Source organism: Cyprinodon tularosa, unplaced genomic scaffold, assembly GCF_016077235.1.
Source record: "Cyprinodon tularosa strain WSP-4 unplaced genomic scaffold, ASM1607723v1 ctg6, whole genome shotgun sequence".
NCBI classification, from domain to species: domain Eukaryota; kingdom Metazoa; phylum Chordata; class Actinopteri; order Cyprinodontiformes; family Cyprinodontidae; genus Cyprinodon; species Cyprinodon tularosa.
Window position 1 is genome coordinate 899,962 of NW_024039340.1, and position 13,826 is coordinate 913,787.

A 13,826-nucleotide genomic window follows, 5' to 3' on the forward strand; every position below is an offset into this window, starting at 1 on the left:
CAGGGCTTCTTTACTCCTCTAACTAATAAATGTTTTAAAGTTTACTGCAAAAACAAAGGCAGAATACAAACTGCCTCTTATTTTATTTTATTTTTTCTGTCTGTAGAACAATATTTTGTGAAGATGTGTTTTTTTCTGTTTCAGCCAGATAGCTCCGTTTAAAAAAATAATCATTGACCAACGAAAAAGATGGATAACTTATTAAAAAAAGGGACCATAAAAGAAAAAACTTTGCTCCTTCCACCCAATTAAGGTAGTTCCCTTAGATTTTCCTTTATAAGGTAGACCCTTTTATGCAAATAAACTGTTTAACAGGAAAAATTTCTATTGCTTTACAAAGAGAATTATTTTTTCCAGTTTAATTTCTTACACAAAATACAAATTTGAATCATAAGTTACATCGAAGACAAAAATATACAATCATTAAAAAAATGTGTAACAGCAGAAGCAACACAGAGCAGGTTTTAGGCCATCCAAACCTAAATTCAAAGCAGAAAATTAAGGAAGTATAACTGCCACAAGCCAAAACATCTTATTGCAACATGAAAAGTTTGTTGTGCAAGAACTAGAAGTATACCATTCTTAAAATATGGGTACTTAGGATCTTGTTCAAACCTAAAAAAGGTTTTTACGATTTCATTTTTGGAAGAAAATGTTTACCTCTGATCAAGCTATTGCTTATTAACTAAATTTTCTCATAGAACTAAGATATTAATGTTTGATTTTAAGCAGTTTAATTTTTTTTCTGCTGATTTGTAGACAAGTTTTAGCTTAAAAATAACTTGTCATTACAAATTGGTAACATCCATTGTATTTTATTGCATTTCATAACAATCTTCAAACAAAGTTAGTGTTTACATTTCAACATTAAGCAGCTCCATTTACGTTCTGCTGTACTTTATTCAATTATAGACATAATTACACTATTTGGTTCTATTTCCCTCAAATATTTAGTGACATGTTATCTTTAATGGCAGACGTTGAAATTCTATAAAGTGAAGAGTGTTCTTATAATTATTAAATTAGAAATATTTTAAACAGTTTAATGAAATGGGTTAAGGTCTTTCTATACAGAGAATGTTATGTTAGAAAACACCAACTATGTTACTTTGAGTAAAATTTCCACCAATATGAATGTAAAAATCGTAGATTATTCTAATAAATAAGGGGTAACTTCTATGACTGAGAAGCAGAATCTACTAAATGATCAACTTATGTGGAAGATCATTTCCTATCGTGCATAGTGCTTTCTGACATAGCAAAAAATATAAATACGCTTTGCAAGTTTGCAAGAATTTGAGATACAGGTGCTGGTCATAAAATTAGAATATCATGAAAAAGTAGATTGATTTCAGTAATTCCATTTAAAAAGTGAAACTTGTATATTATATTCATACATTACATACAAACTCATATATTTCAGATGTTTATTTTGTTTAATTTTGATGATTACAAATGACAACAAATGAAAATCTCAAATTCATCATATCAGAAAATTAGAATATTACTGAAGACCAATAAAAACAAAGGATTTATAGAAATTTTGGCCAACTGAAAAGTATGAACATGAAAAGTATGAGCATGTACAGCACTCAGTATTTAGTTGGGCCTCCTTTGGCCTGTATTACTGCAGCAATGCGGCGTGGCATGGAGTCGATCAGTCTGTGGCACTGCTCAGGTGTTATGATAGCCCAGGTTGCTCTAATAGTGGCTTTTAGCTCTTCTGAATTGTTGGGTCTGGTGTATTGCATCTTCTTCTTCACAATACCCCATAGATTTTCTATGGGGTTAAGGTCAGGAGAGTTTGATGGCCAATTAAGAACAGGGATACCATGGTCCTTCAACCAGGTACTGGTAGCTTTGGCACTGTGTGCAGGTGCCAAGTCCTGTTGGAAAATGAAATCTGCATCTCCAAAAAGTTGGTCAGCTGCAGGAAGCATGAAGTGCTCTAAAACTTCCTGGTATGTGGCTGCGTTGACCCTGGACCTCAGAAAACACAATGGACCAACACCAGCAGATGACATGGCACCCCAAACCATCACTGACTGTGGAAACTTTACACTGGACTTCAAGCAACGTGGATGAAGTGCCTCTCTTCTTTTCCTCCAGACTCTGGGACCTTGATTTCCAAAGGAAATGCAAAATTTACTTTCATCAGAGAACATGACTTTGGACCACTCACCAGCAGTCCAGTCCTGTTTCTCTTTAGACGCTTCTGACGCTGTCTGTGGTTCAAGAGTGGCTTGACACAAGGAATGCGACAGCAGAAACCCATGTCTTTCATACGTCTGTGTGTGGTGGTTCTTGAAGCACTCACTCCAGCTGCAGTCCACTCTTTGTGAATCTCCCCCACATTTTTGAAGGGGTTTTGTTTCACAATCCTCTCCAGGGTGCGGTTATCTCTCTTTCTTGTACACTTTTTTCGACCACATCTTTTCCTTCCCTTCGCCTCTCTATTAATGTGCTTGGACACTGAGCTCTGTGAACAGCCAGCCTCTTTAGCGATGACCTTTTGTGTCTTGCCCTCCTTGTGCAAGGTGTCGATGGTCGTCTTTTGGACAACTGTCAAGTCAGCAGTCTTCCCCATGATTGTGTAGCCTATAGAACTAGACTGAAAGACCATTTAAAGGCTTTTGCAGGTGGTTTGAGTTAATTAGCTGATTAGAGTGTGGCACCAGGGGCCATCAATTTTGAACCTTTTCACAATATTCTAATTTTCTGATATGATGAATTTGAGATTTTCATTTGTTGTCATTTGTAATCATCAAAATTAAACAAAATAAACATCTGAAATATATGAGTTTGTATGTAATGTATGAATATAATATACAAGTTTCACTTTTTAAATGGAATTACTGAAATCAATCTACTTTTTCATGATATTCTAATTTTATGACCAGCACCTGTATCAACAAACTTGAAACGGTCTTGTACAGTTTTTGCATCTCAGAATCATGACTCAGTGTGGCGACAACGTTGACCAATGGTTCAAAGCATAATCAATTCCGGATGGACAGCTGTGACAGACTCGAGGCAGAAGTTCTAGCCCTGTAGGGGGCGCCATCTTGTCACAATCCCAGATGAGAAGGTACCACACCCAAAGCTGTCTGGAATCAAATATGGTCTACTGATCTATATAATATGTAAAAGTGTGCAGGCAGTGATGTGGGCAATGATAAGCAAATTTTGCATCAATTATTCATTATTTACTTCCCTTTTGCATTTCAGATGGATGATTTGCTTTCAAAAGGCATTACTATTCTAGAAATTGTTTAAATACTCATATCCAATTGAAACTATGGCACTGAAGTTTATAATTAACGGCTTAAAAAGCCTTTTTTTTTTTTTTTTTTACCATTTTATGAAATCAAAATGCATGAATAGTACCCAAGTTAAGCGATTTCTTTGACAATGATTTTAAAATGAATCTTTATCCTTTTTTTTACACTCAAAAGCAGAGCTAAACTCTTTCATCGATTACAAAAATGTCCTAAATTTATTTCCAGTCTTTTTTATTTATTTATTAGAAACCGTTACATACATGTTGTCCAAGAACTGCTGCCAATACTGATTTCATATAAACAGAAGTGAAAAATAACCAAACATATTTCTTAGTTGTAGGTTCACATTTTAGTCCCATTTTGAGTGAAAAGGTTTGGCATTATGCTACTGATCATTTCTAACAATCTGAAAAGCTATACATGTGTTTGGGAGGACATGGTCATATATACATCTGTGACTAATTGAACACATTGGATGTTATCTGACTGCTTTGATAAAGTCTAAAATACTGTCAGACTGCTTTCATCTGCACCTTTTAAGGCTTGTTTTTTTATTTAGGCTAATTTCTACAAAAGTTCAGTCAACTTAAAAAAAAAAGTGTTTTGGATGAAAAAAATACTGATACACAGTCTGTAAAAAGAAATAACTTTTTCATTGCCATGTTTAAAAAGGTGCTGATTAAAACTAACTTCCAAGAAGCAGTTTGCTGTTGGTCTTTGATGGGAAGAGGTCAGGCGTGGCGGTGCTGGTCACGGGTCGTCCCAGAACCACCACCGGTCTGAGGTACTGTAGCTGCTTTACGGCCAGGTCCCCACACCCAGCCAGGGCTCTGTCCAGGATGGACTTCAAGTTTTGTACCGAGGTGAAGTCTCCATCTTCCGGAGGGGAATGAGTGCGTTTTCTGCGGGTGTGAGAGACTCCCAGCTGGTTGTTCTCCTTCACAGAGCAGCTGCGTTTCAGAGCGTCTCGGCTTTTCAGCTCTTCCTCCGTTTCTATCGGAGTTTTTTCTTGAATGAACTGCAAGAACGAGGACTCAAAGCCCATGGGCTTGTAGGCAGCGATGTCAAAGGGGCTTGGCGAGGGGCTTCTGGGCTTGGTTTCTTTGCAGCTGAACGGTTGTTCTGACTGTTCGTTTTTCCGTTTCAGCGGCATGCGAAGAAGAGCGGAGGGCGGCGGTGTTGGGGGTGGTGACGGCGTGGGAGGGGGCGTCGAGGTGTTTGTTTTAGCGCCATCTTTGTTGCCTGGCTCAGGAGAAAAGCGCAGCGAGCACGGAGGTGAAAGGTCTACAGTGACCGGGCGAAGAAGTGGTTTAAATTTGTCTAATATGGATCTTTCATCCTGTTTTGTCTGTGGAGGAGTAGAAACAGGAAGCTCCTCAGGAGCCTCTTCTTTGATCAGTTCATCTTCCAGCATCTCGTTTGCAGCCTCGTTTATCTCATCGGGTGGAGGCTCTTTTTTTTTCTCTTCTGGTGGATCTAGAGGCTCACAACTTTCCTTCTCCTCTGATCCAGCTTCCAGCGCAGGAGGAGTCAAAGGGGGAGGCTGCTCCTCCTCCGCGTCTGCTGCCTCAGCCTGGAGCTCCGTTTTCGGAGCCTCCTCAGGTGAGATTTCTCCGCTGACAGCTGGCCTGGCGGACTTCGTCTGGATCAGCACCTCCAGCTTCTCGGCGGTAAAAACAAGTTTGTCTTCATTTTTGGAGAGATCTTCTCGATACATGCGGTGAACCGCCAGGTAGTGGCGGTGCAGGCTGTGCAGGTAGGTGACCACTGAGTCGCAGTCTTGGACCATGCACGGGTAAGCTGTACGCAAACAGCGGTCCTGACACATCTGTAGTGCTTCCTCGTGAGATCTAAAGACGAAACTGCTGAACAAGTTGTGCTTTCGTCTGCCGCTTTTCCCCGACGCCTTTTTCACATCAGCACCGCTGTCGTCCTTCTCTTCCGACTGCGTCGTCCCTTCAGACTCCGAATTCTCAGTGGTGGGCAAAGACGTTTCTTCCTTCTCAGGACTCGTTGGCGTAACGATCACCTTCTTCTGGCAGCCAGTTACTGACTTCTTGTGTGTGCTCTGCAGCCGTAGCACCAGTGAGTCGTAGTACTCGTAGTGACTGTACAGAGTGTGTTTCTTAAGGGCCTCGTTGTGGCTGAAGACCCTGGAGCAGCCGTCGAATTTGCATCGTATGAGCTCAGGAGGCCGAGAGTGAACATCTCGCGTGTGCCGCACCAGACTGCTTTTAAGGTGGTAGGAGGCGAAACAGTTAGCAAAGTGACATTTGAACTGCGGCTGAGGTTCGTCAGAGTTTGTGAGAGGTCTTCTCTTGGAAGGCTCCCTTCTGGCTTCGGGGCTGGCCTGCACCTCGCCGTCTTTTTCCAGCAGGAGCTGAGAGCGGTTGTAGTGGTGCACCAGCTGCAGGTGGCGAACGAGGCCTCCCTGTGTGGAAAAAGCTGCGTCGCAGTTCTTCGCCACACAGTGAAACGGTTTGCTGAACTTGTCCAGTATGTAACACAGGTTGCTCTTAGCCACCACACGCCTCGTTCTCACCTGCTGGGTGGCGTTGTCCTCGTTTTGCTCTTTCTGCTCGTCATCTTTGTCTTTGATCTCCCCTTCCTCCTCTCCTTCTTCCACGGAGGAAAGATTGCTGCCGTTCTCTCCGTTTTCACTGATTCCGCTCTCTTCCTTCACGTTGTGTTGATGTGGCAGGTTGGGAGCGTCCCTCGTTTTAGCCTTTTCACTGTGATTCGCTGAGAGCTGCAGCGTCGGCTGTGACGTTGCAGACCCTTCGTGTCCTTCGACTCCTGCAGACGCAAAGCTCAAACTGTTAAAGAGGTCTTCACTCATGTTGTGAACTGTAATATAGTGGGCCTTCAGCACTTTCTTCTCTCTGTGACTCTTGGGACAAAGGTGGCACTTGTAAGGCTTGATGGAGGCGGTCATTCGTTTGGCATCGTCGATGGTCCGGCTATGTACGGAGAGGTAGTGTCGCAGTAGGCTGTAACTCCGAGCGGTCCGGAAGCCGCACCGTTTTATCTCGCACACATAAGGCCTGGCCGTGGCCAACGGTTCCACGCCTTCTTCCTCGCTGGTCAGCGGCGTTTGTTCCGCTTCGCTTTTCACCTGCTCCTCCAGCAGATGGCGTCTCTTCTTGAGCAACACTACAAGAGGCTTCTCTATGATCGCCTGATGAATAGAAGATGCTGTAAAGTCGGAGTTGGACTTCAGGGTCTTGTTTTGCAAACCCTGAGAGGATGAGGAGCCCAGGCTTAGTTTGCTCAACCCGATGAGGATTTCTTTCAAAGCGTCATTTTTTGTGTTAACGCCCGAAGGATTCGTGTCGCCGCCTTTGGTGTGAGAAGGTGCCTTCTTCTCTTTGGCAGACTCCAAAGGTAACAGCGGAGGTGAATGTTCATCTTCTCTTTGATCCCCACTCTCTGGCTCCGTTTCAGGCTTCACCACTTTGGGCACAGAGTTTTCCCCGTTTTCATGTTTCTGTTCTCTGTTCTCCAACTTCAAATGTTCCGGGTGAGCACATTTCAGATGCCTTTGGACGTCTCTGGCTCTAGAAAAAGTCATTCCGCACCTCTCAAAGCCACATGTGAATTTGCTGCCGTCGAAGCACACGGCCACCAGCGTGACCGTCGCCTTGGGCTCCTGGGGTTCGGCTTCTTGTAGAGATGAGCCGCAGCTGACTGACTGCGAGTTCAGGACGTTCCCGTTTACAGCTTCTGTTATATTCACGGGCTTGATGGGGCGCACAATCACTTCACGGACCGTCTTAAAGAATTTCCGCTTAGCCCTTCTCTGAGCCTCAAAGTCATTTTCTGTGAACGTGATGTTGTGTGTGGATAAATGCTTTAGAAAGTCCTTTTTAGATAAGAAGAACTTTTTACATTCAGCGCTACTGCAGGTAAAGGCCGCATCTCTGAAGTGCTGTGCTTCGTGGTGATAGATCTGTCCCAGGTCTGAGTATGTGACGGAGCAGCCTTTGAGCTCACACTGGTAGTTGAGCTGGAAGCCGTGGGTGTGCTTGTGCATCACGAGCTCATTAGACGTCCCGAAGCGAGCGCCGCAGCCGATGACGACACACATGTAAGGCTGATCGCCGTAGTGGACTTTCCTGTGTCTGCGGTGATGGAAAGCGGAGACAAAGTGCCGTCTGCAGAAGACGCATTTTTCCCTTTTGTCCCTCATCTGATGGAAATGTTTCACATTTTCGTCGCCCCTGTGCTCTGACTTCAGGTGGACGTACAAGTACTTGGAGTGCTTAAAGATCCGATTGCATTTGGTCCCCGGGCAGGGATACACCTCCCGGTTCTGCAGCTTGAAGTGCTTGTCGATGTAATCGAACGTCACATACTCGTCGTTGTCCTCCGGCTGCTCTGTCGGGGTTTTGGCTTTTCCGACAGCGTCATGCAACGGGTCTTGGTTGTGCGTGGATTTGTAATACAGCATTAGTGAGGGGTCCAGGGTGATCTCTCCGGGTTCGACATCTTCTTCGTCTTCCGTTTGTTCCTGCGTGGCCTCTGTCTTTGTGCTGCTCTGGGGAGAAGATGGCGTCTTCTTAATGTGTTTTCTCAGGTGTGGCAGCAGGTCCTTTCTGCTCCTGAAGTCCTCCAAGCAAACCGGGCAGGGATGATTATTCTTCTCTGCGTGTCTTTGGGAGTGATGAATTATTTGTATGTCTGTGATGGACCTCTTACAGATCTGACAGCGCAGCTTTGGCCTTTTAATCTCGCACTTCCCTTTAATGTCCGTGTGGTTATTGATCGGACTTTTCTCCACATTAAGCCCTCCGTTTATCCTGCTGTTGGGCTCCGATTCGACTTTTATCGGACCTCCTTGTGGCTCGTGCTGTTTAGCTTTCTCTTGCTTGTCCTCCACTTCCTCCACCTCCTCCTCTTCTTCTTCAGACTCCGGTCTAATCCCTAGCAGCGATATGCAATGATATTTAAGAGTTTTCCAGTCCCAGAACTCGGGGTCAAAAGGCCAGTAAGCTTTCAGTGCTAGCAGCAACTCGCAGCGGAGCGAGTTGGGAATAGCCTCGCCTTCCTGGTCCCGCTTCTGGTCTGGGCGAAGATATAGCTCCTTCAGACAGTTGAACGTTTCCTGGCTGGTGTCGAGGAGGAACTCAGTGAGCTTGCAGGCACGCAGGACTTCCAGATCATTAGGAAGGAGGCAGGACACCATCTTGCAAACGGATGTTCTGGTTTCCGAGTCGTCCTGCTTTGGAAGCTGAAGTGCTTTGACACAAAGTTCAACTGAGGCACGTGTTCCGAAAGTCTCCGTCTGAAAGGAGAACAAAACGTCACAGTTAAATCCTGCTGGAAATCATACCCTATCCTGTCGGCCTAAAAAAAAAAAACGAGCAACTGTAAAAACTTAAAGAAAAAAAAGGTTAACTAACCTCTTCCTGAATCACACGGACCAGGTAGAGCAGATGTTGGACAGTTTTGGCAATAGCTCCCAGCTGAAGGCATCGTTCCAACAGAGAAATCGACGAAGGGTCAAGTCTTCTCTGAAGTTTACTCCACAACGATATCAAATCCCTTCCAACAAAGAAAGCAAAACATTTTCCATCAACAAGGCTATGAGCTTCCCAACAAACAAACTAATAAAAGTGAAAAAATTATTTCAGAAGCTGAATTTTTCTTACGAATTAGAACTCAAATTTTTTTTTACAAGAAAGGACGGGAAGCAGGGTAAGCTGACTCAAAGCTCAGGTGAAGTATGCACCACTCACCAGGAGCAGTAGAGACTCTGCTGCTGTAGATGCTGCGTTAGGAAGGTTGTGCACAGAATGAAGGCCGTGTTCTCCTCGCCCTCCGTCTCCAAGCTGCAGGTGATTTCCAGAACATCTTTACAGTCCAGTCTGGATATCTGAACAGACATGGAGCACAGAATCAAGACCTTATCTTTTAGATCTGGTTCAAGGTTATCATGAGCAGATTTTTTCTGCAGCGCTTCGAAACATCAGAACAAACATCTAAACATAAACATAACAGCCCTCAAAGCAGGACAAAGAGGAAGAGAACAACACTGGAATAAATGTGTGAGAAATACTTTTCAAAAACAATAAGTCAAAAATAAAAGACGATCTAGACTTGATGAACCCAGTATCGTTTCAGCTTGTTCAGTGACAGCAGATGAACAAAGATGGAAGCTCAAACTGCCTCTGAAGGGGATAAAAGTCTATCAGGCTCTCCGCTGTACAGAGATGTGACCAAATGTTTAAGAACCTGCAGAAGGGAGTCCCTCTCTTTAAGAGTGGCCTTATAAAACTTATTCATCTGCTTCGTCCTTGGTTTAAGATTCAGAAAACAAATTGTTTCGGTTCTTACTGGAAAAAAATATTTAGGAATTGAGAAAGGCCAGAAAGCAGCTGTGGTGATATCAGACACTCGGAAATCTGGCTGAGAGAGACTAGCACAGAAGACCTTCACATATCACATGGATCTGAAAAAATCCTTTATTACACACATTGGTAGCCTTCCCGAGTCTGGCAGAAGAGGTTTCTTTTTTTAAATACACATCAGGAGATGATGCTTTTTTAACTAATAGAAGAATGCATTGTACTCTATTTCTTAAGACACACAGCAGGTGAGCAGATGTTGAGCAGATGTAGACTCCTGCTTCTCATGGGAGGCATCTAAGGTTCGCCTTGGAACACGAACAAAAGGGTTTCTCTCAGCTTAAAGCTCATGTATGATAGCTGTGCAGCAGATTGATCAATTGTATCATTTTGAAGTGCTTTTATATAAAGTTGGCTTTGCTAAATAAGAACTATAAAAACCTAAAAGGTATGTCATAAAATAACAAAATAATCAAAGATCGTAAAATTTTTGGATTTATTATTAGACTATGTTTATTAGTCAAAACTGTTTACCAATCTCTATAATAATATCAATATCTAATGTTTTATTTTTCATGATTTATCTTCGGCAATTATTGTTTGACACATAATAAAATGTAAAGATTTTAAGACGTCATCAGAAACTAGTCATCCGAATTATCCAGCCATCTTCCTCCGCTTATCCGGGGTCGGGTCGCGGGGGCAGCAGCCTAAGAAGGGAGGTCCAGACTTCCCTCTCCCCAGCCACTTCTTCTAGCTCCTCAGGAGGAACCCCAAGGCGTTTCCAGGCCAGCCGAGAAACAGTCTCTCCAGCGTGTCCTGGGTCTTCCCCGGGGCCTCCCCCCGGTGGGACGTGCCCAGAACACCTCACCAGGGAGGCGTCCAGGAGGCGTCCTAACCAGATGCCCGTTCCACCTCAACTGGCTCCTCTCGACGTGGAGGAGCAGCGGCTCTACTCCGAGTCCCTCCCGGATGACCGAGCTTCTCACCCTATCTCTAAGGGAGAGCCCAGCCACCCTACGGAGGAAACCCATTTCGGCCGCTTGTATCCGCGATCTCGTTCTTTCGGTCATGACCCAGAGTTCATGACCATAGATGAGGGTAGGAACGTAGATCGACCGGTAAATCGAGAGCTTCGCTTTTTGACTCAGCTCTCTCTTCACCACGACGGACCGGTACAGCGCCCGCTTCACGGCAGATGCTGCGCCAATCTGCCTGTCGATCTCCCGCTCCCTTCTTCCCTCATTCGGGAACAATATCCCGAGATACTTAAACTCCTCCACTTGGGGCAGGACACCCCCCCTGACCCGGAGCAGGCACTCTACCCTTTTTTGGCTCAAGACCATGGCCTCGGATTTGGAGGCACTGATCCTCATCCCGGCCGCTTCACACCGCTGCGAACCGATCCAGCGAGAGCTGCAGATCACGACCTGATGAAGCCAATAGGACCACATCATCTGCAAAAAGCAGAGACGCAATCCGTCTCATCTGAATTATATTTAAAGAATATCATGGTAGCAGTATAAGGATTATATCATCATTTGGAGGCTTGAGCTCAAAAATGAAACATTTAACTAAATATTTTAAGGTGAAAATTTATGGAAAATTTTCAGGATGAACAAAGGCATCAAATATGTAAGGCACATCCTTTATCCATTATATCATGAATCTGGAGACGACGTCCATTGAAGAATCTGTTCTGGTTCTTCATCACACCAAGATGAAAATTAAACAGATGCAAAATAGAAATATCAGCGGGGTTGTTGCTTTTTTGCCCTTTTTTGTTATGAGTTTTTTTTATCCTTTCCAAATATCATAAAATGATAAAATTTGGGGAAATATCTAATGAGCTGCAGCGAATGTTAGGATCGAGGACTTGCCTAGAGCTGTATCTGCAGGTTCTCATAGGGAACCACTAAAGATGATTAATATCTGAGAAAAACACTGCTGATGGCAGCGAAGAAATAGCCTCGTGAGACCATCCTGATCTCGCGAGCTTTCAAGATTTCACTCGCTAATCAGTCTGGAGACTCTCCGTTAAAGAAAATTTGGAGCCGTTCACCAAACAAACGTCCAATCAGCGTTGGCTTTGAGGCGGGTTGAGGTGTGACGCAACGAGAAGCGCGACAGTTCAGTCTGAAGAACATGGCGGCTTCAGCCGATGAAACTAGCGTTAGCGTGGCTATCGAGCAAGTTTTATCGGAATTACAGAGTATTTCTTCACTGAAAGAAGAGCAAAACACTGCTCTGGAGGCTTTTCTCAGAGGAAAAGATGTTTTTGCTTTTCTCCCGACTGGTTTCGGCAAGAGTTTGATCTATCAATTGGCTCCTCTTCGTCGTCGCTCTGTTAGTACGTCATATGCTTCGTTGATCTGATTGGTTTATTTGGCCTGTCTATCACCAACATAGGCCAATCAGCTAACCAGTATTTTCGCCCCTTCCCAAAATTACTTCAACGGAAGGTTTCCAGATGGATATGCAGAGCAAATCCGTCTGGCGGAGTCAGGTTAGTAGCCTCCAGCTCTCCATCCTCCTTAACAACCATACCAGTGTTATGGCAGGAATCATTCACAAACTGGCTAGGTTAAACATCTACCTTCATTTTCACCTAACTGCCACATTTGTGTATCAGTACACAGCCTATTTTGTCATTATACAAGTGCTGATAAGGTTTCGTACTTTTCAGGTTTTTCATGGCGCTCTCATCTACCGCCATGGACTCAAAAAAGTACCGTAATTTTCAGACTATAAGCCGCAACTTTTTCCCCATTTTTCGACCTTGCGGCTTGTCTATGGACTTTTACAGCTAACGGCCACTATGAGAAATACCTAAATCTATGGATTTTACCATCCACCATGTTGACGTCACATTTGCTTCAACACACAAGTATGGTAGCCGTGCACGCGGGAATGCGGAGGTCCTCCGGAAGCAGACTTCTACCGCGAGAGGTACGAGACAGAACGACAGCGAGAAAGACGGACATTGCGAGCGCAAGACAGTTTGTGTTAACCCTTTAAAGCCAGAAAATTACTTTCTTTTGGTTTGAATTCCTTATTTGCCCTTTTAACAAAATATGTAAAAAGAAAAAACAGAAATACATTTTTGATATTAATAATTTATTACTATGCGATAAGTCAAGATTATTTTTTGTGTAGTCTTCTGCCCTCTGTTATCAGGTATATCTGATTGTGTACAAAAGGATTTTGAGCAAAGTTTTTACCTTTAAATTATGCAAAAGGTGTCAGACGCAAAACATTTCAGAAACCATATGTATCAAATACGATACATTTGGCATTATAGGGTTAAACATAAAAAACCTGCGGCTTATAGTCCGTTGCGGCTTGTATATGTACAAATAATGCAATTTAGCTTTTGCAGCTTCTATTCAGGTGCGGCTAATAGTCTAAAAATTACGGTAAATAAATATTCCGCTTGTAACATTGGGGCATTTTATCATGTTATCAACATCATAGCAGGGGGGTTAACTGATAAACCAGCTTCTCTTATGAGGAATAAATGAGAATGTAGCCATTTCAGAGCCCGGGTCATCCAATGTCAATTAACGAGATTTTCATTGATTACTGATTGAGAGGCAGTCATCAGAATCAGCTATGCTAAAGCAGGGAAACCTATAAAAACCTGCAGGACATAGGCCAATGTGGACCAACTTTGAGCAGGCCTGCCATACTGAAACATCATATTCTAAGATTTTAGTCTTTGCTCTTTCTTTCTTATAACTTATTCAAATTAGATTATGCTGAGCTATTTTCTATTTTATGATGCTGTATGTTTAGACTGCTGGAGGACATAGGGAACACTTTTCCCTCATTCTGCTTCATTTTATCCATATTCTCCCATTCTGCAGTATTTGTTAGTTCAACCTCTGACATAGTACTCTCTTTGCTTTTTCTCCTCATGGTAGCTTCATAGTAGCTGCTGCCATCAACACCTTTGTTTATAGCTGTTGGATATCAGCCTGTTTTTCAGTGTAGTCCTGTTTCTCTGACTGTGACTAACTGTATGTGTTCTATTTCATCCTCTGACATGGGGGCTGGCTTGGAGCTCGTCTGTCTCCTTGAACCCCAGTCGGCCTCGGCAGATGGCCGCTCACACTGAGCCTGGTTCTGCTGGATGTTTATTCCTGTTAAAAGGGAGTTTTTCCTCTCCACCTTCACTACATGCATGCTTAGAGTGAGG

At 43.5% G+C, this 13,826-nt stretch overlaps 1 protein-coding gene across 1 annotated transcript in view; it reads right to left on the minus strand.

Moving 5' to 3' along the window:
- Positions 1-3,325: 3,325 nt before the first annotated feature.
- rlf (RLF zinc finger) overlaps positions 3,326-13,826 on the minus strand; it is a 29,453-nt gene continuing 18,952 nt past the window's right edge. The window contains exons 6-8 of the mRNA XM_038307004.1: positions 9,020-9,156; positions 8,684-8,825; positions 3,326-8,565 (exon numbers count right to left, since the gene is read on the minus strand). Coding sequence (XP_038162932.1) covers positions 3,967-8,565; positions 8,684-8,825; positions 9,020-9,156 — 4,878 coding nt within the window. The 3' untranslated portion in view covers positions 3,326-3,966. The remainder of the gene's footprint in view (positions 8,566-8,683; positions 8,826-9,019; positions 9,157-13,826) is intronic.